General features: G+C 62.1%; 1 protein-coding gene across 2 annotated transcripts in view; it reads right to left on the bottom strand.

Annotated features, from left to right (window-relative positions):
• The window catches only part of PLXNA1 (plexin A1), a 51,562-nt gene extending 30,377 nt beyond the window's left edge, over nucleotides 1-21,185 (bottom strand). Inside the window, exons 1-8 of one of the 2 annotated variants that reach the window (XM_017955231.3) lie at nucleotides 18,266-21,185; nucleotides 16,525-16,707; nucleotides 4,686-4,826; nucleotides 3,468-3,568; nucleotides 3,172-3,295; nucleotides 2,937-3,090; nucleotides 1,997-2,096; nucleotides 303-417 (exon numbers count right to left, since the gene is read on the bottom strand). In XM_017955231.3, coding sequence (XP_017810720.2) covers nucleotides 303-417; nucleotides 1,997-2,096; nucleotides 2,937-3,090; nucleotides 3,172-3,295; nucleotides 3,468-3,568; nucleotides 4,686-4,826; nucleotides 16,525-16,707; nucleotides 18,266-19,591 — 2,244 coding nt within the window. In that variant the 5' untranslated portion in view covers nucleotides 19,592-21,185. Of the gene's footprint in view, nucleotides 1-302; nucleotides 418-1,996; nucleotides 2,097-2,936; nucleotides 3,091-3,171; nucleotides 3,296-3,467; nucleotides 3,569-4,685; nucleotides 4,827-14,863; nucleotides 14,950-16,524; nucleotides 16,708-18,265 lie in introns of those variants that run through there. The other variant, XM_009200165.4, reaches the window with a different exon arrangement.
• Nucleotides 21,186-21,550: the final 365 nt, after the last annotated feature.

The raw sequence follows: 21,550 nt of genomic DNA, 5'->3' as shown, positions 1-21,550 counted from the left end.
GCCCAGGGGCAGAACTCATCTGAGGCTTCTCCCCCTCCCTGAGTGTCACAAAGGACACCCAGGGGTCACCAACAAATACCACAGGCCTGGCTTCAGGCCAAGACAGTGACCCCACAGGCCTCCCAGCTGGCATCCAGGGTCACCTTGCTGACCCAGGCTGGTGGTGCATGCACCACACGCTGACATCCCAGACACCCACAGGCGCTCCCTGGGCCAGGCCTCAGGTGACATCCAGATGGGATGTTTCAACCCAATTCTGCTCCACCTCTGAAAACCTGAGCCTCACCCTTGCCTGGCCTTACCTCAGACACGTTGACACGGCCCTCCAGGAAGGCGCAGTCAGCCACGTTGTGTGTGCACACGTGGCGGTATTTGCACCAGTGGCAGGGAAAGGAGCCGTTGACACAGGACAGGCAGCTGCAGGGAAAGGGTGGGTGCTGAAGCCTGGGGACCCGCAACCACATGGGGTCACGCACAATCAGAAGGACACCATGCCGCCCCTGCTGGTATTCATAGTGCCACCTCAGGGCCTTGGCACTGACTGCCCCTGGCCTGTAAAGATCTTTCCCCAAACCTGAGTGTGGCTGCCCCTCTGCCTCCTCACACCTCCCCGACAGCTGGTCTTGCCTGCCCACCCTCCTGACCCCAAGCTCCCTTTCCTCTTTGCCGCTTTTTCCTCCAGAGCCTTGATCATCATCTGACTGCCAGCCAGGCATGGATACTCACACCAGAAATGTGTTAGTGCAACTAAGGAACTTCATTTTAAGTCTTGACTCCTTTTAGCAAACTTAGATTTAAACTGAAGCAGCATGTGCTGCCACAGAGCTGAACAGGGTCATGCACATCACCTCCCTGCAGAAAGCAGGATCGCCAGGGCAGGAGCTTGTCTGTTTTCCTCTGATACACCCCAGGGTCTGCCAGGCTGGCCACTGTAGGTGCTCTGCCCACAACTCAGCCTTGCACAGGGCTGGCACCTTGCCATCTCAACAGCCTCCAGGAACATACCACCTCCATCTCCTCTCCAGGATCTCCTGACCCGCCAGCTCCCCTAACCACCCTGCTTCTCCTGCAGCCCTTGGCCCCCTCCAGGCCTCTGTCCCAGAGATCCCCCACCCCACCTGAGACACGAGATGCTGCATCCTGGAAATAAAAAGCCTGCCTGGCTCACGGCAGTTGCTCCACAAAGAGCTGTGACAGAGTCCATCTGTGAGTCAGTCAACAAACAAAGACATACCCGAAAAGCCAGGCACCTCCTGTCTCTGAGGCCAAACCCTACTGCCTCAGCCTGGGTCTTCTGGGTCAGGGAAGGAGTGAGGGCTCTCCTCTGGGCTCACAGTGGGACTCATGGGAGGCCCCCAACTCCTCCCATCCTTCCTCTGAGGCTGGGGATACTCACAGCCAAAATGGGCAGCAGGCATAGCAGCTGCCTCCCAGACATACTCCCTGCCCAAGCCAGGGAACTGCACAGGGGCCAGCACCAACCAGAAGGGACCTGGATGCTACATCATCCAACAGTAGCCTCCCACAACCAGAAGCAGCAGGCACCCCCTGCCCAGGCCCCCAAACCAGCCCTCAGCTCCTTCCTGAGCGCCTCCCCTCCACGCCAGTGCCCATGGGCCACTGTCCATACCACAGTGGCAACAATGCACAATGTGCCCTTGTAGCCATACACAGCCAGCTGGGGCCCTACAAGATCCCTGTGTGGCAGGCACTGCCGCCCACTCTGACTACTGCCCCCTGATGTGCCTGCCCCAGCCTCAGGAACCCTCTGCACTCATGGCCTTGCCCTGGTTGGCTCCTCTACCTGCAAGCTGCTCACACAGTGACCTCTCCTCCCTCCCGGACCCGGCCTCGGGAGCCCCAGTCACAGAATCACCATCTGCTGCCTGGCCACATGAGGGCAGGTCTGCAGACAGCGAGCACAGTGGGACCACAGGGACGGGGGTGTGGCAAGTAGCCCAGGTCCAGGTGGGCGGAGGGGCCCAGGGACACTCACGACTGGTGGACGCTGCAGTTGTAGAAGACAAAGTCCACAGACGCGAACTTCTTCCCTGTCTCCTTGGACTTCAGGTAGAGTTTCACCACCCGCTGGTCTCCTGCAGGAGCAGCATGGCTGAGTCACCAAGACCGCTTGCCCAGGACCCCCGCACAGGTCTAGTCCAGACAGGGGAACGACTTGCCCGGAGACCCTCCTAGCTGCCACCATCAGTCACATCAAACACGCGTCCAGCCCCCTCAGCCCCCAGGTGACCAGGGCCTGGGATCTGCCCTGCTTGCCTCCTGCTCAGTAGCATGAGGGGTTCAGAACTTCGAGACTCTCCCTAGGCTCCCAGGCTGCCTGCTCCTGGGGAAGAGCCTGCAGAGCGACTGTCCAATGGGCTGTGGCAGCCAGAGGGGTCCTGTACCCCAAGTCCCCATGACACTGTCCCCCACCAAACCTGTGCCACACATGGCCCACCCCTCACCCGCTCCCACCTCCAGCCTGCGGCCCCCTGCAAGACCCCAGGTATCTGCCATGTGGTCCCTTCATCCCGCCTACCCTGCCCTGCTTTTCCACCCTCTGGGTCACCATGGGACACCTAAAGACCTTAACGCCAGAAGGGATAGCAATAATTATGATAGCGGAGGTGAAGTATGCTCATGTGTCTACGTCTATTCCTACTGTAAATATATGGTGAGCCCATAAGATAAATCCTAAGAAGGATGTATCCGCTATCCACCTCCCTGGCAGGAAGGCTCTCGCTCTGGCTGCATGCCTGGAGGGTTTTCTCCACTCCCAGACCAGCAGGTGATGAGACCCCCCCTCCCATATCAGCTGTCAGAGTGTCACCAACATGCCCTTGGAACTGAACAAGGGAGGCGCTAAACAGGCGGCAACTGGATTGCAGCCCTGGACCTGGCCAGGCAGCGGGCCCCACTGTGTTGGGGCCACTCACCCTGGCCCCGCGTGATGGGCGCCACCTCCCGGGCGGAGGGCGAGCGGCAGTGGATCCGGCCGTCCTCCAGGACGCTCTCAGATTCTGTGAAGTCCTCGAAGGAGCAGTTGACACCAGCTGAGAGGTCAGGCACATTCCAGGCCTGCAGCACGAGCTGGGTAGACAGAAGGAGGCGCGGTGAGCAGCGTCCCCACGGCTGTCCCCCACCGCTTACCACCTGGGGTGCCACACTTACTGGGACCTGGGACATGGTGACAGACACATTACGAGGCTGCACAGTCAGCTGCACGCACTGCAGCAGGTCCGCAGCAAAGCGCTGGGGCTCGTCTGCTCGCTCACAGGCGTCCCGCCTCGAGCAGCTGTAGGCAGAGGGGTTGAGGCTGGGCGGGTGGGGAGACTTACAGGGCTTGCATGCCAGGCGGGACCTGGGCAAAGAACTCGGGGTGGCTTGCCATGCACCAGGCTCCCCCTCCCCACTGTGAGACCACCATGGCCCTCCCCAACTGCCCCTGCCCACCTGCCCAGACTCACATGCTGTGCAGGACACACCAGCCACAGTGGGGGTCCCGTGACCCCAGACACAGCTCACAGGACGTGTACTGCACACAGCTCTCCACAGGCACCCGCGTCACCTGGGGTGGGGGAGGTGTCAGGCCCCTCCAGTACCACCCCAGGGGTCCCAGCCATCCTCACCTCTGACTCCCTACTCTGCTCTCCTTAGGCCCGGGGAGGCCCTGCACTTCTCAGTCTATTCAAAGGCAGATCTGGCAACCCTGCCCTGGCCAAGCCAGGTCGCACAGGTCAGGCCTCTAGAGCCCTGGAAACCCAAGGGGCAGCAGCCAGAAAGAACAGTCCATATGGGAAAAACCAATCAAAGAAGCACCTGCAGCTTCAACCGGAGTTCCTCTCCATCTGTCTGGACTCCATCCCAGCTCTGAGCTTCCCCAGGGATCAACGGGCTTGGCGGGTCCCAATCCCAAGCTCCAATGCAGGTCCAGACAACACTCAGAGGGGCAGGCTGGCCTCAGCTCACTCTGACTCCTTGGCTCAGCCCAGTATCCCAGTGCCCACGGAGGCACGTCCCTGAGGTCCCCAGGAAGGCAGAACCCCACTGTGCCCAGGAGGAGCAGAGGAAAAACGAGCCAGCCGCAAGCGGAGGGAGGCCTGGCCTCAGCTGGTGTGCCCAACCTGGCCCCACCTGCCCCATCTGCCCACCCTCCAGCTGCCACGAGGTTACTAGGTTGGGTCAAAGGGCAGGGGTGGACTCCAGGCAGGCCAGGCCAGGGACTCAAGTCCATGGCCTTACAGAGCTGGGCCAGGCATCAGGCTGGGTAGACCAGGCCAGCCACAGCCTCCATGGGCAGACCCACTGGACAGAGACCCAGCCCTAGGCCTGAGGACTCAGGGGCCCAGCACACACCCCAAACTCTCCAGTGACACCTGTCTCTGAAATCGCTCTTTCACACATCTGTTTCTGTGGTCAGGAAGTCAACAGGGGAGGGGTGGGAATTCCAAACCCAGCCCAGGAAAACATGGAGGCAGCAATGAGGCTGTGGGGCCCCTGGTGACCAGACCAGTTCCCCTGCAAACCCAGTCGAGGCAGAGCACAGACCGGCTTGAAACCACTTTCACCAGGAGCCACAGATGCCCAACTTGTGATGTGGCCCTACCCCTACTGCTCTGTGACTGGGGTTCCTGGTAAAAGGGCCCCCACCTTCAGCCACACCATCTGACTGGTGCAGTACCCACCTGCTTCTCAGTCATGGCGTAGAGGTACTGGTGGTTGGGGCTGAGGACGAGGTCTCGCAGGATGGGGCTGCCCTCCTGGGCCACCACGCTCTCATAGGCCAGGGCGGGCCGGCCACTGGGGTTTGAGAGGTCCACCAGAATCTGCAGCAGCAAGGGGTCCTAACTGGGGCTGTGCTGATACCTCCCTGACCCAGCCCCACCCCCCATCGAGGGTCAGGAGTCTAAAGCCCCTCCCCGAGCTGCCCAGACATGCATGAGCAGACAGTACCAGCGCCAGCCATACTCACTCTCCACATCCCCAGCTCCAGCCTCAGTGCAGGGCAAACTCAGACCCCAACAGGCCAGTCTAGGACTCAGCTCCTTTATCAGTCAAGAGAGGCCAGAGGGTATTGGGGCCTGGAGACAACCACAGCCCAGCACCCACCATGGAGCAGCACGGCCACACCCAGGGTGAAGGCTATAGGAGTCCCACGGTGCCTAGCCATCCCTGGGGCCAGGCTGGGCTTTTGAAGCAGGGATGTTGGTTGTGGGGGGCAGAGGCCAGGGTTCACAGGAAGTCTAGGGCAGTGGACCAGGAGACTCCAGGATGGGGTATCCTAGGGGTGGGGGCATCCCAGCAAGACAGTGGAGGAGGATGGGTGTCTCATTGGCATGGAAATGTATTCCAGATCCCAAACAAACCAGGCGTTAATTAGCCAGCTCTTCTCCTCCGCAGCTTGGGATGCTGCAAGTATTTTTAGTTGCTTTTACCAAACAAATGTATTTAATTAACAGAGAGACCCAGGGGGCTTTCCAGAGATGGGACTCTTGGGGCGTGTCTGCCCAGCTCTGAGTCCAGGGCAGGCTCTCAGGCTGCGGGCTGTGGCCTGCTTCCCCTAGCCTGACCCGCTCCTGCTCCCGCTCTACCTCTCCACTTCCACTTCAGGGCAGGAGCCTGGGCCCAGACTCAGTACCCCTCCTCTGTGTCCTCACGGTGACAGGGCAGGGCAGGTCGGGGGCAGCAGGGCCCAGCGAAAGCCCCTGGTTGGAGCCCGATCCATCAGGCCTGGGCTGAGGACGGCCAGCCAGGGTGGGGCGCTGTGTTTCTGGGCCAAAGAGGCTGTCGGCTGGGAGAGGGGGAGGGCTGCATTCCTGAGCGCCGCCGGCCACCCCCTACATCCGCTCAGCTGCCTCGCCACCAAGCAGGCTTAAGTCAAACCAGACCCGGAAGAGTGGAGCCCAGAGCTGGGCAGGGGAGGAGGCGGCCAGGATGGGCCTAGCTGTCCTGGCTGCAGCGCCATGGCCCACAGCCTCTGGGAGGAGAGAGGCAGGGACAGCGGGCGGCCTAGGGGCAACCAGGCCACAGCCGCCCAGCACCCCTGCCAGTGGGGCCTGGACGGCACCCACACCCGCACCCAGTGCACCCGCACCTGCCTGCCCTGCAACCACAGCAGGAGTGGGAGTCCTTGTTCAAAATGACCACTGGCCTAAGGCCTGCCTGATGGACGCTTAGGATGCCAGCACCACAAATTCCCTGCCTTGCTCTGGGTCAGTGGCCAGATGGTAGGTACTCAGACCCAGGCGGATGCCAGCCAGGACCAGCCTCTGGGCCACACTGCCTGGGTCCAAACCTCTCTCTGCCTCTCGCAGACATAGTTGTTCTGAGCATTACAGGAGGACCAGGCTAGGTGTGCCAGGCAGGAGCAGGGGGACCCAGGGTGGCCAGGCCCACAGCAATCACCACACCTGAGCAGCCAACCACACATCTGGGCCAGTGGCTTAAGACAGCCACCAGGGAGTGGGGGCAGGAAGGCGAGGAGGGCAGGACACAGACTGGGTGGAAGCTGGGGCAGGCGTGCCCAGTGCGCAGACCTGCAGCTCCAACTCAGAAGACCCCGGTTAGGCACTGCGATTCCTCTCATTTCCTCCATCCCCACAGCCCTGTGGATATCCCCAGTGGTTTCCCACTGTGAAGCCCAGCCCCAGCTCCCCCTCCCCTACCAGCACCAGGGGATATGGCCCCTGGCTGCTCTTGCCCCTGGCAGTAAGGCCTCTTCAGCCTAAGCTGATGGACCCCGGCCCAGCATGCAGGGAGCACTTGAGAGGTGTCTCAACAAGGACATGACTCGCCTCCCCAAGAGCCAGGGCCACATGACGCCAGAGCCTGACCCTGGCCCGGCCTGCCAGGCATCTACCCACTCAGGGCTGGGGGCACAGATGTCACACCAAGGGGTGAAGAAATGGGTCAGGGAAGGGCAGGTCCAGGGGGCACACCAGCTCCAAGGCAAGAAACGGTGGGTGAGGGGTGCAAGGAGGGGTCCCAGGAAGGGAAGAAGCCATAGGAGCCATGGGCTGGGCCCCAGGCTGCAGAATGCCCCGCTCCGCCCAGCAGCATGTCGACCAGACAGGTGGCTCTGACAGCTGCAGCCGGGAGCACACGCGTCCAGCTGTCCATCCGCCATGTACCCATCTGTCCACCCACCTGCCCGGCACTGGGTCACCCCCACCCCTTCACGCACACAGGCTGGGCCCAGAGAGACAGAGCTCCAGGAGAGGCCATGGCATGGCCAGTGTGAGTGGAGCACTGAGGAGGCTACTGCGGCACAGCACACCAGGCCAGAGGATGGACGCGACACAGGCACAGGCCCCACACTGTTCACTGAGGCGCCACGGTCCAGACTCAGCAGGGCCCCTGTGCACCCACACATGTTCTGCAGGGCATCCAGCTAGGACAATGGTCCCCAGGACATGTGTCTGTGTTCTAGCCAGTGTTCAGGGTGAAGGGCCTGTGCAGCCAAGCCAGCTTTATCAAACCACACAGACAGGAGGTAAACTGAGACTCACACATCACCTGCCAGAGGAACCCTGGGCCTTGGACTCACAACTGCACCTGGGAGGAGCACAGAGGCTGCTTGCAAAGTGGGAAGCAGGAACCAGCACCCGGCAGGAGGGCATTCCAGGAGAACCGGAGCGCAGGGGCACAGACGGTGGGCCTGAGGCCAGAGCGGCTGGCAGGGCAGTGAGGCACATGCCAGCTAGGAGCCCACGTGCCGACGCCCACACCCTGGCCACAGCTGTCCACTCGCGGGCCACCCGCCTGGAGGCAGCCCACCCTTGAGGTGGCTGGGCCCAGAAGCTCCTCCCACAGCAGCTGGGCAGCTGGCAGGGCAAACGAGAGGCTTGACGTGTCCCGGGCGTGGGGCCGGGCCACAGGCATGCCCTGGAATCCTCCCCCAGCTGTCACCTCCTTGATCTGCAAATCTTTCCCCAAAGACCAACAGAACCTTCCACGACTGGCCCCAACAGCCCGCCCTCCCACCTCCCAGCACAAACCAGGAGCTGGCGCTGTCCATGCATGCTGCCCCATGCTTGAGAGGACTCTCCCCTTTACCCAAGCGGCTTCAGCAGAGCTAGCAGCCTCCCTGGATATGGTCCTCGGCTGCACCAGGCCCCCACCCACCCCTAGCTGGGAGGACATGGGATGCCCCCACCTACTTCTGCCTGGACCGTCTAACCCTGGGTCCCTGTCCTATATGCACACAGGTGAGTTGACCCTGGGCTCTGAGCCGAGACCAAAGTGCAGTCCCAAAGCGCCGGGTCCCAAGGCCTCTCCGTGTCCGGGCCAGGCCAGGCATGGCCTTCACTCCTGGACTGAGCACCTCCCACTGCCACGGGGCTCACCTGACCCTCCCCACAGATAGGCCAGGGAGTAGGTCCACCCCTTTGCCCGTAGGACACAGCAGGCAGGGCTCACTGCAGGCCCCAGGCTGGCCCTGCTGGCTGTACCCACTCCCATCACCACCACAGCCCTGGCCAACTGCTGCAGGCGGGCAGCTGAGGGCCCGGCCAGGTCAGCTGTCCGTCCCGCCCAGAGCCAACAAAGGGCCCATTCTCCGGGCTGAGGGCAGGCGGGGGTGCCGGGAGGATGTCTGGGCCACCCAGGCTAAGTGCCAGGGCCGGCACGCGCCCCAGCCGCCAGGAGGCAGGGGGCTGCCCGGCTTGGCCCTGACCTGGCAAGGGGAGTTGCCTGGCTCTGCATGCCCTGTGATGGCAGCCAGGGGCCCGGCCCTTCCCCTGCCTGTGAGGCGGGGATGCACCTGTGGAGCTGCCTCCTGGCTTCAGGGCTGGGAGAAGGACAGGATGAGGTGGGAACAGGCAAAGACCAGGGGCAGCAGCTAGGGAGGTGCCCATGTGTGGAGGCTTCACACGCCTCTCAGCCTTTCTGCAGAGGCGGCTGCCAAACCCGTCCCCAGCCTGAGGGGGTCCCAGGAAGGGCTGCTCGAGGGGCAGGAGCCTCTGCTGCCCTCACTTCTCAGGACCCCCCCGGGGCGCAGAGCCCACCTGCCCCTCCCCTTCCCAGCCAGAACTGCACAGCTGAGACAGGCCCCAGTGAACCCACTCCCGGACCCTCCTCACCCCTCACAGGACTGCCCCTTCCTCCGGCTGTAGACAGGTTCTAGGCCTCCTTCCTGGGTCCCCACCACTCTCAGAAAGGCCAGGAGGAACTGGATACTGGAAAAGCAATTAGTGATTTCCTCTTGGCAGTAACTGGGTAATTAAAACAGGATTTGCAGGAAGCACGAGGGCTGGAATCAGGCTAGACACACCTGTTGGGGTAGAGGGTGTCCCAGGAATCCCACCTCTTCCACCCCCAACCCCGAGCACAAAGGGGAGAGCAGAGACTGAGGTCAGGGTCCTGGCAGGTGAAGGACAGTCAGGGCTGCCTTAGACAGGCTCCAGCCTGCCCCAGCAGCAACCCCTCAGCAAGGAGTGGACCTCCCCAACCCCTGGTCTCATCTGCCAACATCCACCTCACAGAGTTGTGTGAGAATTCAGGAGCTCATGGTTTCAAAGGGCATGTCTGCTTGGCCCTGCTGCAGGGCAGATGTGCACAGCTGCCCGGGGAACCTAGCCCCAGCTGGTGAGGCCACGGCTAGTGGGAACCACCAGAGACTGCACCGCCTCGGTCACATACCACTGCCTGGGCTCCCGGCTAACCTGGGGCTTGGTCACGGCCAGACTGTCACCAGCACGGGTCCTGTGGGGACGCAGGCAGCAGGGACCATCTGCCCCAGTGTCTTCTCTCAAACCCACCAGCAGCCTGGTGCCCTCTCTCCTCCATCCTGTGACCTCAATGCCACTTCCAGCTCTGACCCTAGTGCCACCCCATGGTCCTGGGCCCTCAAAGACCCACATCAGCACCTACCCCCACATCCAGCTGGTCCTGCCACCTTCTCTGGTGAAGTGACCCACCACACAAGCACAGGCAGCCCCTGAAACCCCAGAAGGCACAGTGCGGTTCCCAGCACCCACGGGGGCACCTCTGAGCTTTGGCCCTCCTGTTCCTTGTCCCCAGAACACCCTTCCAGCAGACCACCCAGCCCCCTGGGTTGTTTCAGCCTCCATACCCACTGCGCGCTGGCAGGGCCTCCTACACCATGGTCTCTGCTGTGGTTGGGACCACAGGCCCCATGTGCCTGTGGGGGAAGGTGACTGCCCAGTGCGGATACTCACGAGGCCACCCCTGCCAGGCTGGCCATGAGCCCGAGCACACACAAGACGAGGCATGGGGAAGCCACTGCTGCCTCCATCTTATCAACGGTGTTGAGGGACCCGTGCCCGGGCTTAGGCCTGACTGGCCAGGGCCCTCTGTGAGTGCCCCATGGGTGGCCCTGCCAGCCGCTGGGAAGCAGAAGGGATGCTTATGCACCCTCACGCACCACCAGCTCTGGGATGGCACTCATTATGCCCACAGGGCAAACAGGAGGTTGTCGCTCCCTACATCCTCATGGCTCGGCCCACAGTGGCCAACCACATCCAGGAGAGGCAGAAAGCGGGTGGCACACGCTCACCAGGAAGCACAGATGTCGACAGGTTACCGTGCATGGCCCCCCAAAGGGGACTGGGACTGCTGGCCTGGGCAGGCAGTGGCAGCACACACTCAGGCCCCACAGAGAGCAGCCACGACAGGCAGCTGGCTCCGCCCCATCCCACCAAGACCACTGGCGGGGGCACAGCAAAGACGGACCCCGTGGCCCTCCCCAGAGCACGTGCTTCGTGCCCGTCAACCCCGCATGCTGCCGGGCACTGAGACAGGCCCCCACCAAGTCCTTCAGCAGCAGCAGAGGCGGTCCCAGAGAGTTAAGGCAGAACAACACAGAGGCTCCACAGCCTGGCTTCCAGGCTGAAACCCAACAGAAATCCATCCTTCTGCCACGGGAATCCACACACAGTCGTGCTTACAACAGGCCTGCAAGGACTGGCAACACCACAGCCATCCAGAGTGGGCAGGATGCACAGGCATGTGTGCTTGAAACACACAACAGGAGGACATGGCACGCACCACAGCTGCCCACAGGTAAGGAAGAGTCTTGCCAAACAAAAGATGACGACTCAACCCCAGAGCCCACATAGCAGCACACAGCATTGACGGAGCCGGCCAGGGCGGTCACCCTGGGAAGGGAAGGACCAGGAGGGGCTGCTGGGGATGGTGGGTGCCTATGCTCTCCCGTGACACACCCCCAATGCACGCTTCCGTGTGTGTCACTTCCATGTGGTGTCTGTTACAGGCTGACCATGCAGGGCACGGGACCCTCCTGCAGATTCGGGAGTAGGCTGCATGCTGCAGGCGCAAGGGGCACATCCCCCAAGAATGCCAACAGTGCAGCAGAGGCTGTACCTCAGAATGACTGCAGGCTTCAAGGGCAAGTCACTGAAATCAACTCCCCTCGTCCCTCACTCAACAACACACAAGATGAAACTCAATGGTGGGGGACAGCAGCCTCCCCGTGGCGGGGCTGGGGGCTCAGTCCTGCCCTGCACCTCCCTTGGGTGAGGGCTGCCTATGGCCAGCACACTTCTTGTCCCCCTGGCTCCAGCTCTTTCAGGACGGTCTTCTACCACATCCCTGGCACAGACCCTGACAGGGAGGCTCACTGCAGACCTGATGAGGCTCAAGCTGCCAACCCCACAGTGGGCACCTGCCACCAACTGCCTTGCACTTGCGTGGGCTGTGAGATGCCACTCAACTTCCAGAACTTATAAATTCCAAAATCCTGCCTGGGGTCCGGGGGTATGAGGGGAGTACAAAGAGGCCTCTAAAGCATGCTGAAAGCTTCTAGAGCAGCGGGGCCTAGGGGGCAGGTGTTCCTTGTCCCCAGGTAGCCTAGGCACACAGCAGGTGCTAAGCTATCTGCAGAGGGGAAGACGGCCGGGCGGAGGACACCTCCAACGCTGTGCAGGGCTCCAGAGGCTTCACTCCAGCTCCAGGCCCTGCAGGCCACCATTCCCAAAGCTCATGGATGGCAACTAATGCCACAGGCCTCCTAAGCACTTCAGAGACCCAGCTGCTGCAGGTCCCGCAAAGTGCTGAAGAGTGGTGTGGACCAGGCAAGCTGCAGGAGGTGCCGCAGCATGAGTCCTGAGGGCCCATGAGCACAGGGACAGGGGCCAGCCAGGCCAGGATGCACACAGGGGACCGCCGCAGGGAGATACTGTGATGGCTCATCAGGGGCCAGCTCCAGAAGGAACTTGGAGCCCCATGCCTCCCTGGGGTATGCCCAGACGTATCCAACACCCAGGGAAAGAAACCAAGGCCCCAGAGGATGGGGCTTCACCAGGGCCATGCCCCATAACCCAGGTGGGTGGCTTCCCTGAGCTATTCAGGGCCACAGTGCAGGTCCTGGTGGCCCAAAGGGATGCTTGAGTTGGTCCTGTTATACTCTCTTAAAACGTGGATTCGTTGCCAACATTTAATAATCAAGAGATCTCACACAAAACACAGGTTTCCAGAATCTCTTGAAAAACCGGGTGCCCAGGCAGTTGGGCCTACATTTCCAGAATGGGCAGACTGGGACTCAGACAGAGGCAGCTCCTTTTGCCTTGCAGCAGCAGCAGGACCAGAGCAGGTTGGCCTCGGGTGCCCCTCAGCCGGCCCACAGGGCAAGGCTCTCCCCAGCTTCCCTCTGTAGAAGGATGGCACCTGCTCTGCAGGAGGCCGGGGCCTGTGCTCTCCCCTCCCATGGGGGTACTTGGGCTGATGCTACAGGACCTGAACAAGGGGCTGCTCCTGGGAGCTCCTGACACGGTCTGGGGTCCCCAGAGGCCACGAGAGGAGCTGGGAGCAGGGCCCAGGAAGTTCGCTGAGAGAGGCACCCCATGGGGAGACGCTGCCTCTGTGGGGGTGGGGCAGGTGCCAGGCAGGGCTCTGGTGAAAGGAGGGGGGACAGGGGCACCCCTAGTTAGCCTTATAGCCTAAGTTGGCAGGTCTTAAATTAATTGGCTACAATTTTACACAACAGTTTGGCAGGGGCTGGCCTGGGGCCAGCCAAGTCTCTGGAGCTCCCCAGACACTTTTTAAAGTCCGGAAAGGACCGGCCTGGGAAAGACGGGGAGTGGTCAGCCTGGCAGGCCTGCCCCTGGGTCAGGCGTGGGCTGGGGGTCCCCAGGGCCCAGCTCCAGCAGACCAAGTGGAGAGGGCAGGAGGCGGGGCCCTGAGCTCTGAGAGCATAGCCAGGCCAGCTGCCTCAGGGGAAGAGGAGCCCTATGTGAACAGGCAGGAGGGAGCCCTGGGGGTCCGGCCCCTCCCAAGGCCCTGAGGGCAAGAGGGAGGCAGGGCAGCCTGGGGGTGGGGCTCAGCATGGCCCTCCTTACCCTGGCTCTGGACCCTGGACCACAGCCAACCCCACACACAGGCTGGGTCAGGATGACAAGGAGAGACAAGGAGAAGTGAAGTTCTGCTGCCCCCAGGCCAGGTCAAGAAGAGGCCTGTGTGGCCAGCAGGGAGCAAGCGTCCTTCACAGTGGAGCAAGGCCAGAGGCCTCGCGCTGGAGTCTGCAGGACACAACAGAGCCAAGGCAAGCAGAGTGGGACTCGAACTCAGGCCCCAGGACAAGTGAGGGTAGATCCCCTCCTCCTGGCCCCTCGCTCCAAACCCAGGGCACCCTCTGCCCATGTGGCCTGTGGTGGGAAGTTAGGCTTTGAAGGCCCCACGGTAACTAGGGAGGCAGAGCGGATGGAACAGGCACCCACTCTGAAACGCACCCACAGCAGCAGCGCCCCCAGCCAGGTCCGAGGGCAGGAGCTGGCCAGACAGCCAGGGTCTTGGACTGTAGCACAGGTGGGAGTGGGTGGTGAAGGGCTCCTCAGAGAGGGGGTCACTGAGAAAGGGGCCTAGCTCTCGAGGCTAGCAGAGAACTCTGCCCAGCCTCCTCCAAGGAACCACAGAAAGGGAGGAAAGAGCCAGCAGCCCTGAGCACCTGCCTTGAGCACTCAGTTTCCCCACCTGTAAAACAGATGACAGGCTGCTATGAGGCCTCTGCAGGGTGCTGGCACACGGTCAGCACTCATCACACACCCCAGGCCACACAAGCATGCCAGGTCCGCATGGTACGAGGAGACACCAAGGCCCAGAGAGGCTAGACGGCTTGCTCAGGGCCACAGAGTGGGCGGGAGAGGGCTAGGACCCACGCTGACATGCAGCCATTTGCATGACATTGAAGTTCAAAAACCCTGCACGGGACATGCCCAGCTGCTGGACAGTTTGAGAGCAGGTGGATTTGGGTGAAAGAGTACAGGTGACAGGTTCTTCACTGACATGACCGTGTCTGCATCCAGGGGGACAAAGCAGAGGTGTGCCTTTCCTGGGGGGGCCTCCGAACAAACTTCCAACCCAAGTCCCTGATTACAGATTCTGCCAGGCCAGGAACCCTTGGGCACAGCTGACCCCAGATGCTCCCAAAGGGTGCCATCCACTTGCACATGGCCCACGGCACCCAGCCCAGACTTATTTGGGGGTGGAGGGAGGCGGTATACAGGATGGGCGCTGGGAGGCAGGTATGAGCACCTAGAGCCTCTGAGAACTTGGGGCTCTGAGGGGTGGGGGCCCGGCCAGGGTTACCAGGCAGGAACTAGCCATGTCAGGCCCTGAGGATGCAGCCTCCATCTTCCCAGCTGCATCTTCCAGCAGCTGCCCACAAAGCCAGACTCAAGCAGGCGCCTGGTCCAGGGAGCAGAGGACAGGCTCCACCCCTGCCTGCCTCCCTGAGAATGGCCCTCCTTAGGACTCGGGGTAGGAAGGGGAAAATTGGGAGAAGGAGTGGGGGCAGGAGGGAGGGGAAGAGTTGGCAGAATCTCATCCCAGAAGCAGCCTCTTCCCATAGATGGGCCCAAGCCCAACTCCGCAGTTCCATGCTCCGTACCTCAGTTTCCCTCTGTGGGACTGGGGTGAGGAGGCAGGGAAACAGGCCAACTGGCACCCAGAGGAACAGCTGTGCGTCCTGCTGCTCCCCCAGCAAAGCTCCGACCTAAACAGTGCCCCTGGGGCAAAAAAGAGTGAGTGCCGGGCAGTAGGAACAGGGTAGGGTTAGAGGAACCTGTTCACTGGCTGGATAACAGGCTCTGGGGCGCCCCCACGAAATGTCTCTAAGGTGCTGCACTGGGCTTCCACACAGGCAAGGCCCTCTGCCTGGCAAAACCCACCCCAACACCCACCCCATGCGCTCGAGAGCCCTGTGTGCCTCCCAGTGTGAGGAGACGGAGTGCAGGCTGGGAGGACAGAGGCGGGGGACCTCATACCAGAGCCGCAGGGCAGCACCCTACATGGGGGCCAAGAGGGAGGTCACAGCAGAGGACCCGACTCAGGGGTCACAGGATTTCCCTCATCAGCCTCAGCCTCATAGCCAATGTGAGCAGAACCAACAGGACCCCAGGGCACCCCCACCCTGGGGGGCCTATAGTCAGCAGCTGGGCCCCCATTGGCCCCAAGACCACCAGCAACCCCCACCCCAGCCCAGAGCCTGAACATCTGGCTCATTTCTCAGAGGGGAAGTTGAGGCTGCAGGGGATCCCCCCCCCAGAGATCACAGAGCCAGGGAGGGGCAGGACTCCCCACCATTCCCAGGGCAACTACCATGGCAGAGATGGGAGGCCCCCTTCCCAACACTGGGCATGGGGCTGAGAGCTGCAAGCGCTGGCCAGCCCCCAGCCCAGCCCCGCTCGCAGGCCCACATCTGCATTGGCACCAGCCTCTGGTACCTGTTATGCACCCCCAGGGCCCACCACTGCCCACTGGGCTGCTGGGATGCCCAGGTACCCCCACCCTTCAGTCTCTCTGCGAGCTTCCTCCACACCAGGCCAGCCTGGTGCCCACCCCAGCCCAGGCAGCTCCCCTCAACCCCTGCCCTCCAGGAAGCTCTGCACTGCCTCTGTCCAGCCCACCGTTCTGGAGAAGGAAAGGAGAACCCTGAAGACCAGACAGCCATCCCTGCAGCACCCAGCCCTCACCTTGCCACTGTGGGGCCGGCCCAGGGCTGCGTGCTAGAGCTCCTCAAGCACCAGCCAAAGACAGGTGGGGGCACTACCCTTGCCCTGCCCTTGGCCCAGTAGAGGGGATGGGGAGAGGCAGGGCCAAGGCCTCCGGCCCAGCAGAGTGCTGAGGCAGCAGACACTGGATCTCCTGGCTGGGGAGCAGGGCCCAGAGGGGAGGGGGCTGCGCAGGCCTGCCTTCACCACCCACACACAGCAGCCTCCCCAGGAGGTCAGCAAGTGCCCTTGGAGAGCCGGCCCCAGCCTCAGCATCCCTGGGCCCCTGCACAGGCTCCTGCGTGGTCTCAAAGTGTCCTAGATTAGCAGGCCCGGGGCCAGTCATGGGCAGAGGCACAGAGGGGAACTGGGGTCCTTCAAGGTCACTGGGCCCAGTGTAGGGCAACATTCCCCCTGCCCCCCATATGTCAGATCTAGCCTCCCACAGCATAGAGCAGCACTGGGCCCGCCACCTGGGACGGCCTCAAGCCTTTGCTCCTGCTCCAGGCAGGGACTGCATTCCAAGCCCCCTCCTCACCCCACCTGACCCAGGCCTGACCTTGCGGATGCGGCCACTTCGCGTGCCGGCAAATACCACAGTGCGGCCCTGGTAGTCATAGGCAGCCACGGCAGTCAGGCCATCATCCTTGTCCACGAACAGGGGCGTCCCCTCAATGGTGACTGTGCCCCCCAGGGGCTGGTTGAAGTCCTGCCCACAGAAGTCATCGTCGATCTGCAGGGGCTGTGGGAAGGGGCAGGGTGAGAGCCACTCCCTGGGCGCCTTCTCCTGGAGGACTGGGCCTCCCTGGGCAGGGCTGGGAGTGCAGCTGTCTTTCTAGAGAGGTTGGGGGTAGCCCCCAGAGGAGATGTGCAGACAGAGAGGCTTTAAGACAGGAGGGAGCAGGTCACACCTGAAAGGCAAAGGGCGGGCTCCCAGCTAAGAGCGCGAGAAAGCAATCAATAGCTTGAGGTTCCGGAGCAGCTGGGGGCCAGCGTGGAGGGGGTGCTGCTCCACCGCCAGGCCTAAGGAGAGGGCAGGGCAGGCAGGGAAGGGGTGTGGGGAGAAGTGGGGCAGATGGTCCTCGTCTGCAGCGGGTTCGTTGGCAGAGGCCAGGCTGCTCAGGAGGAAGGAGCAGGGGAGGCTGGGTCAGGGCTAGGCCACACGGAATGAACAGGTGGGAGGGGGCAGTGGGAACTGTCCCCAGGGAGGAAAGAGCAGGCCCCAGCCTTGGGGCAGGGCACAAAGACAGAGTGTGGTGGGGCTTCACCCAGGCTCTGCCCCTCCAAGCCTCAGTGTCTTCATCTGCATGGTGCAGAGAAAACACGTTCCTTGAAAAGCCAAGGGGAGGGTAGACAACTGCATCTGCTAAGCACACATGGGCCCTGCTTCACACAGGTGGGGAATGTGAGACGGAAGGGCTGAGGAGCCCTTGCAGTCCCACTCTGCCCTGAGGACAAAACCAGCATCACCCTCAGGTCAGACATGGGAGACTACAGCCAGAGAGGGCCAGGCCTTCCCCTGTACCTGGCCTCGGGGGTCCCAGGTCTGGGCCGAGTCCCAGCCCCTTCACTTTCCACCCTAAGCAAAGCCCGTGCCCTCTGAGCCTGCCCAGGAGTGTGAACAAGACGCTCCCTGAAAGGCAGCAGTATAGAGGCCCAGCCCCAGCTGTGCCTTTGGGACAGGTGCCAGGGGGCTGTGGCTCCCTGGAGTCAGGGTCACTTTCTCTGCAAGGTATGGACCATGGCCTGCACCAGAGCACCATCAGCTCCCACTGCCGGGCAAAGGCAGGGGCCCAGCGGGCAGGTGCCACCAGGGCCATGTGGAGGATGCAAACGCTCCATGGAAATGGTGTCTGGGCTCACCTGACAGGTTCTGGCCCCAGCCTCTCACTTGCTGTGTGACCCATGGCAAGTTACCCCACCTCTCTGATCCTGTAGGATCATTTGTAGGATGGGGACAAGATAGAGCAGGCAAGCACCAGGCACAGGACCAGGCATGTGGCTGGCCCCTGGCTGACCGGGGGCTGTGGACTATGCCAGCAGGGCCTCGTCATCCCATCTTCTGAGGCACCAGAGAGCTTCATGGCTGGAAGCAGCCTTTGGGGCTAGCACCCTGGGCCCAAACCTACTCTCTGGGGGATGGAAAAGGGCAGCCCTACCTAGCTGAGCCTTTGGGACGGCCAAGCCAAAAGGCAGGCCGAGCACGCAGCAGGCACCACTGAGCATGCATCTGACACCGATGCTGTCATCCCTGGAGGGAATGGGGCCGCAGGAGGAGGGGGCGCCCCTGCCATACTCACCGAGTTGATGCAGCCCAGCTCCTTGTTGAGCAGCCATGGCAGAGAGAGCTTGCCCTCGCCGCGGTAGCAGGACTGGATGCGCTCCTTAATCTTCTCCTTGATGGCCCTGAGTGTGAACAGGCACAATGCTGACTCCTTGGGCGGCTTCACACGGTTCTTCTGGCCCTGGGCGAACACAGTGAACAGCACATCCTCGTCCTCGGCCAGGCCCAGCTGGCGGGCAAGGGCACGGCCGGGCCGGCTCAGGTAGGCATCCTGCACCAGGCGGTACTCCACACCCGCCTGCTCGCAGCCAATGGGGAACTCGACATACGAGTAGAACTTGGGGTCGTCCACACAGAGCCGCACAATCTTGGAGGTGAAGAAGTGCTCGCCGGCAGCATCGGGTGAGGTCAGCTGTGTGTCCAGCTGCAGCGTGAGGTAGTAGACAAACTGCTCGCTGCGAAAGCTGTACACATAGTAGATGTCAAAGGCCGGAAACTTGGACAGCGTGTCGGACGGGATCTTGAGCTGTGATGACACAAACTCATCCTGGTATACGAAGCCAAACATGTCGGCGTCCTCCTCGTTGGCCATGAGCCGACGGCTGGACAGCGTGGGGAAGTACTCGGACTTGCCATCGATGGGCGTGCCCACAAAGAGCTTGGCCTGGCCCTGGCCCGGCGGCCCGGCAATAAGCACGCCCGCCATGCTGCCCGCCTCCCGCACGCTGGACAGGTAGTGCTCCTTACGGTGGTGTGGCTCGCCCAGCTTGAAGAGATCGTCCAGCCGCAGGAACTGGCAGATGCCCTGGGAGGCGCTGCCACAGGCCAGCAGACGGTTAGCGGCATAGTCCAGCAGCAGCAGCTTGTTGACATTGTCCGTGCTGCCTAGGCCATGGGGGCAGGACTGCACGCTGGGCGGCGGGTAGCACTTCTCGTTGTCCTCCACGGGGCCCGTGACATGGGCCCGCAGCAGCGTCAGGTTCCCCGACAGCTTATAGATGCGGTTCACTGCACCCACATACACCTCGCCTGTCTGCTCGTGCACCACCAGGTGGGTGAGGCCCCAGTCACTGGCCGAGAATGTGCGGAAGGGGGGCTGCGAACCCCTACCTGCCCTGGGCGAGCCTGCCTCAGCCCACATGCCCAGCAGCGGCAGCAGTGACAGCAGCAGCAGTAGCAGGAGAACCTGCGGGCTCCGCGGTGGCAGCGGCATGGCAGGCTGGGGCCTTGGGCCTCGGAGCTCTGGTCCTGCTGGGGTGAGCATCATGGTGCTGGAAGCTTCAGCCCTGGGTAAGGGGCAGGAGAGGACATGTGAATGCAGGCATGGCCCATCCCATATCATGATCCCCCAGTGTGAGCCCTTCCTGTGGTGGGCGTGCCCACTCCACCTCCAGGAGGTAGGACCTGACCCACCAGGAGGAGCCAGGGGCAAACCGGGCACCTCCCTGGCCTGAAGCCCTATAAGCTGTGGGGTGCACCAGGCATCCCCAGGACACCTGGCAAGAGGTCACTCTGTCGGCACCTGTGCCCTGCCATCACTGGTGAAGGCCAGGAACAGGAAGGCAGGTGACAAGGGCCTGAGGAGAGCATCCCTCACCCAGAACCTCCCTATACCCTGAGGAGCAGGACCCTCCCCACCGCTCTGTACTCCCAGGGTGGGCACCAGCTCCCTGCCTGAGGCTGGTGGGGACATACTCCACCACCATCCCCTACAGAAGCTTGACACAGATGGGCTTTAGTGCTCACTCCCGCCTCCACAGCCCTGCCTCTCCCCTAAACATGCCCTGACAGCCCACAGCACAGGCACCACGGAGGACATGGAGGCCCAGGCCACACAGGCAGCAGTTCTCACTGTGGATAGGTGGCAGCCTGGGCTGCCACCCCCTTGGTGCCAGTAGGGCCTGCTGCCCTGGATGTGCCTGATGTGCTGGGGCCTCTCATCCACTCCTGGTTGGAGCCGGCCACAGCAAGGCTGAGAGTCCTGAGTCCTGAGTTCAAGCCTTAGCCAGCCAGTTTGCACACACCATCCCAGACACCCTTTGTATGGTCTGGCCCCATTTTATAGATGGGGAAGCTGAGGCCTGAAGATGGATGCCTTCTCCAAGTCTACTGGGGAGCTGGGCACAGTCCCATCAGCCTCTATGCCTGGTGCCCACATGCAATGTGGAGCTGCCTGCCCCTCCCCCAGGCCTCTGGGACCACTGTCTCCACTCCCCACCCCGCTCAGTCACCCGGTTCTCATCTGCAGCACAGGACTCATTAAGGGTCTCTGTTACTTATTGCTCCCATTCTCCAGAATGGCCCTGTGAGAGCAAGGCCTGGCTCCGGGTGGTTGCCACTGCATCCTCAAGCCAAACCAGGGGCCCAGGAAGACAATAAAAGTGAGCGAATGAATGAAGGGTATGCGGAGGGCCAGCCAGGGCTGGGGGCGGCAGCCCCCATGCTTCCCCACTCCTGCTTCACTCTCCCTACACCCACTGCCCAGTGTGTGTGCAGCACACACCCACTGCTCAGGTGGGGAAACCGAGGCTCTCAGAAGCAAAGAGCTTTGGCTGGAATCCCAGAGCAGGAACTGCAGGGTGCTCCCAGCAGACTACCAGCTGCCTTTGCCGGACAGCTCCCCAAGAACAGCAGGGAGGAGTCCCCACTCCCACCCCCGCCCCAGAACTCAAGGAAGACCCAGGAGCAGGCTCCTCACAGTGGCAGTGGGGCCAGGGCTGGGAGCTGAGCACATGTGAACTCCAAAGAAAACATGAATCACTCACCGTTTATCAGTTCAAAGCAGGCCTGCAATTACCAGGGGCTGGGCTCTCCCCTCCTCTGGGATAATTATACACGTCTTAATGCAATTATGGGCCCTACTTTTTATATTCAACAGGAGGCACCAGGCTAAGAAGCCACCATCCAAACTCCAGCCTGGCCCTGGGCCCACCGCCCCAAGCCCCACCCTCACCCTACTGCCCCAAAAGAGGCTGCTGGGAAGGGACTTGCCTGCGGGCACAGGGCTGCCGGCCAAGAAAGGGGGAGCCCCAAGCCTAGGGCTGGGTCCCTCATGCCCAGCATCTAACAAAGGCCACTGACAATGCTTGGGCCACTTCTTCCACCTTAGGGGTATAAGACTTGGGGCTCAGACTCAAGGTCACCCAACTAGTCCCAGCAGGACAGGGCCCAAATTCTGAGCTTCCAGAGACTGGGCTGGCCAGCCAGCCTGCAGGGCTCAACTCTCACAGGCCTGGGTCTGCCCAGGAAAAAATGCATTCATTCCAAAGCTGGGCCCAGGCGCCAGGTGCCAGCATGCCAA

The sequence above is a fragment of the Papio anubis genome, chromosome 2 (assembly GCF_008728515.1).
Source record: "Papio anubis isolate 15944 chromosome 2, Panubis1.0, whole genome shotgun sequence".
NCBI lineage: Eukaryota > Metazoa > Chordata > Mammalia > Primates > Cercopithecidae > Papio > Papio anubis.
This window is presented reverse-complemented; position numbering and strand designations above follow the sequence as displayed.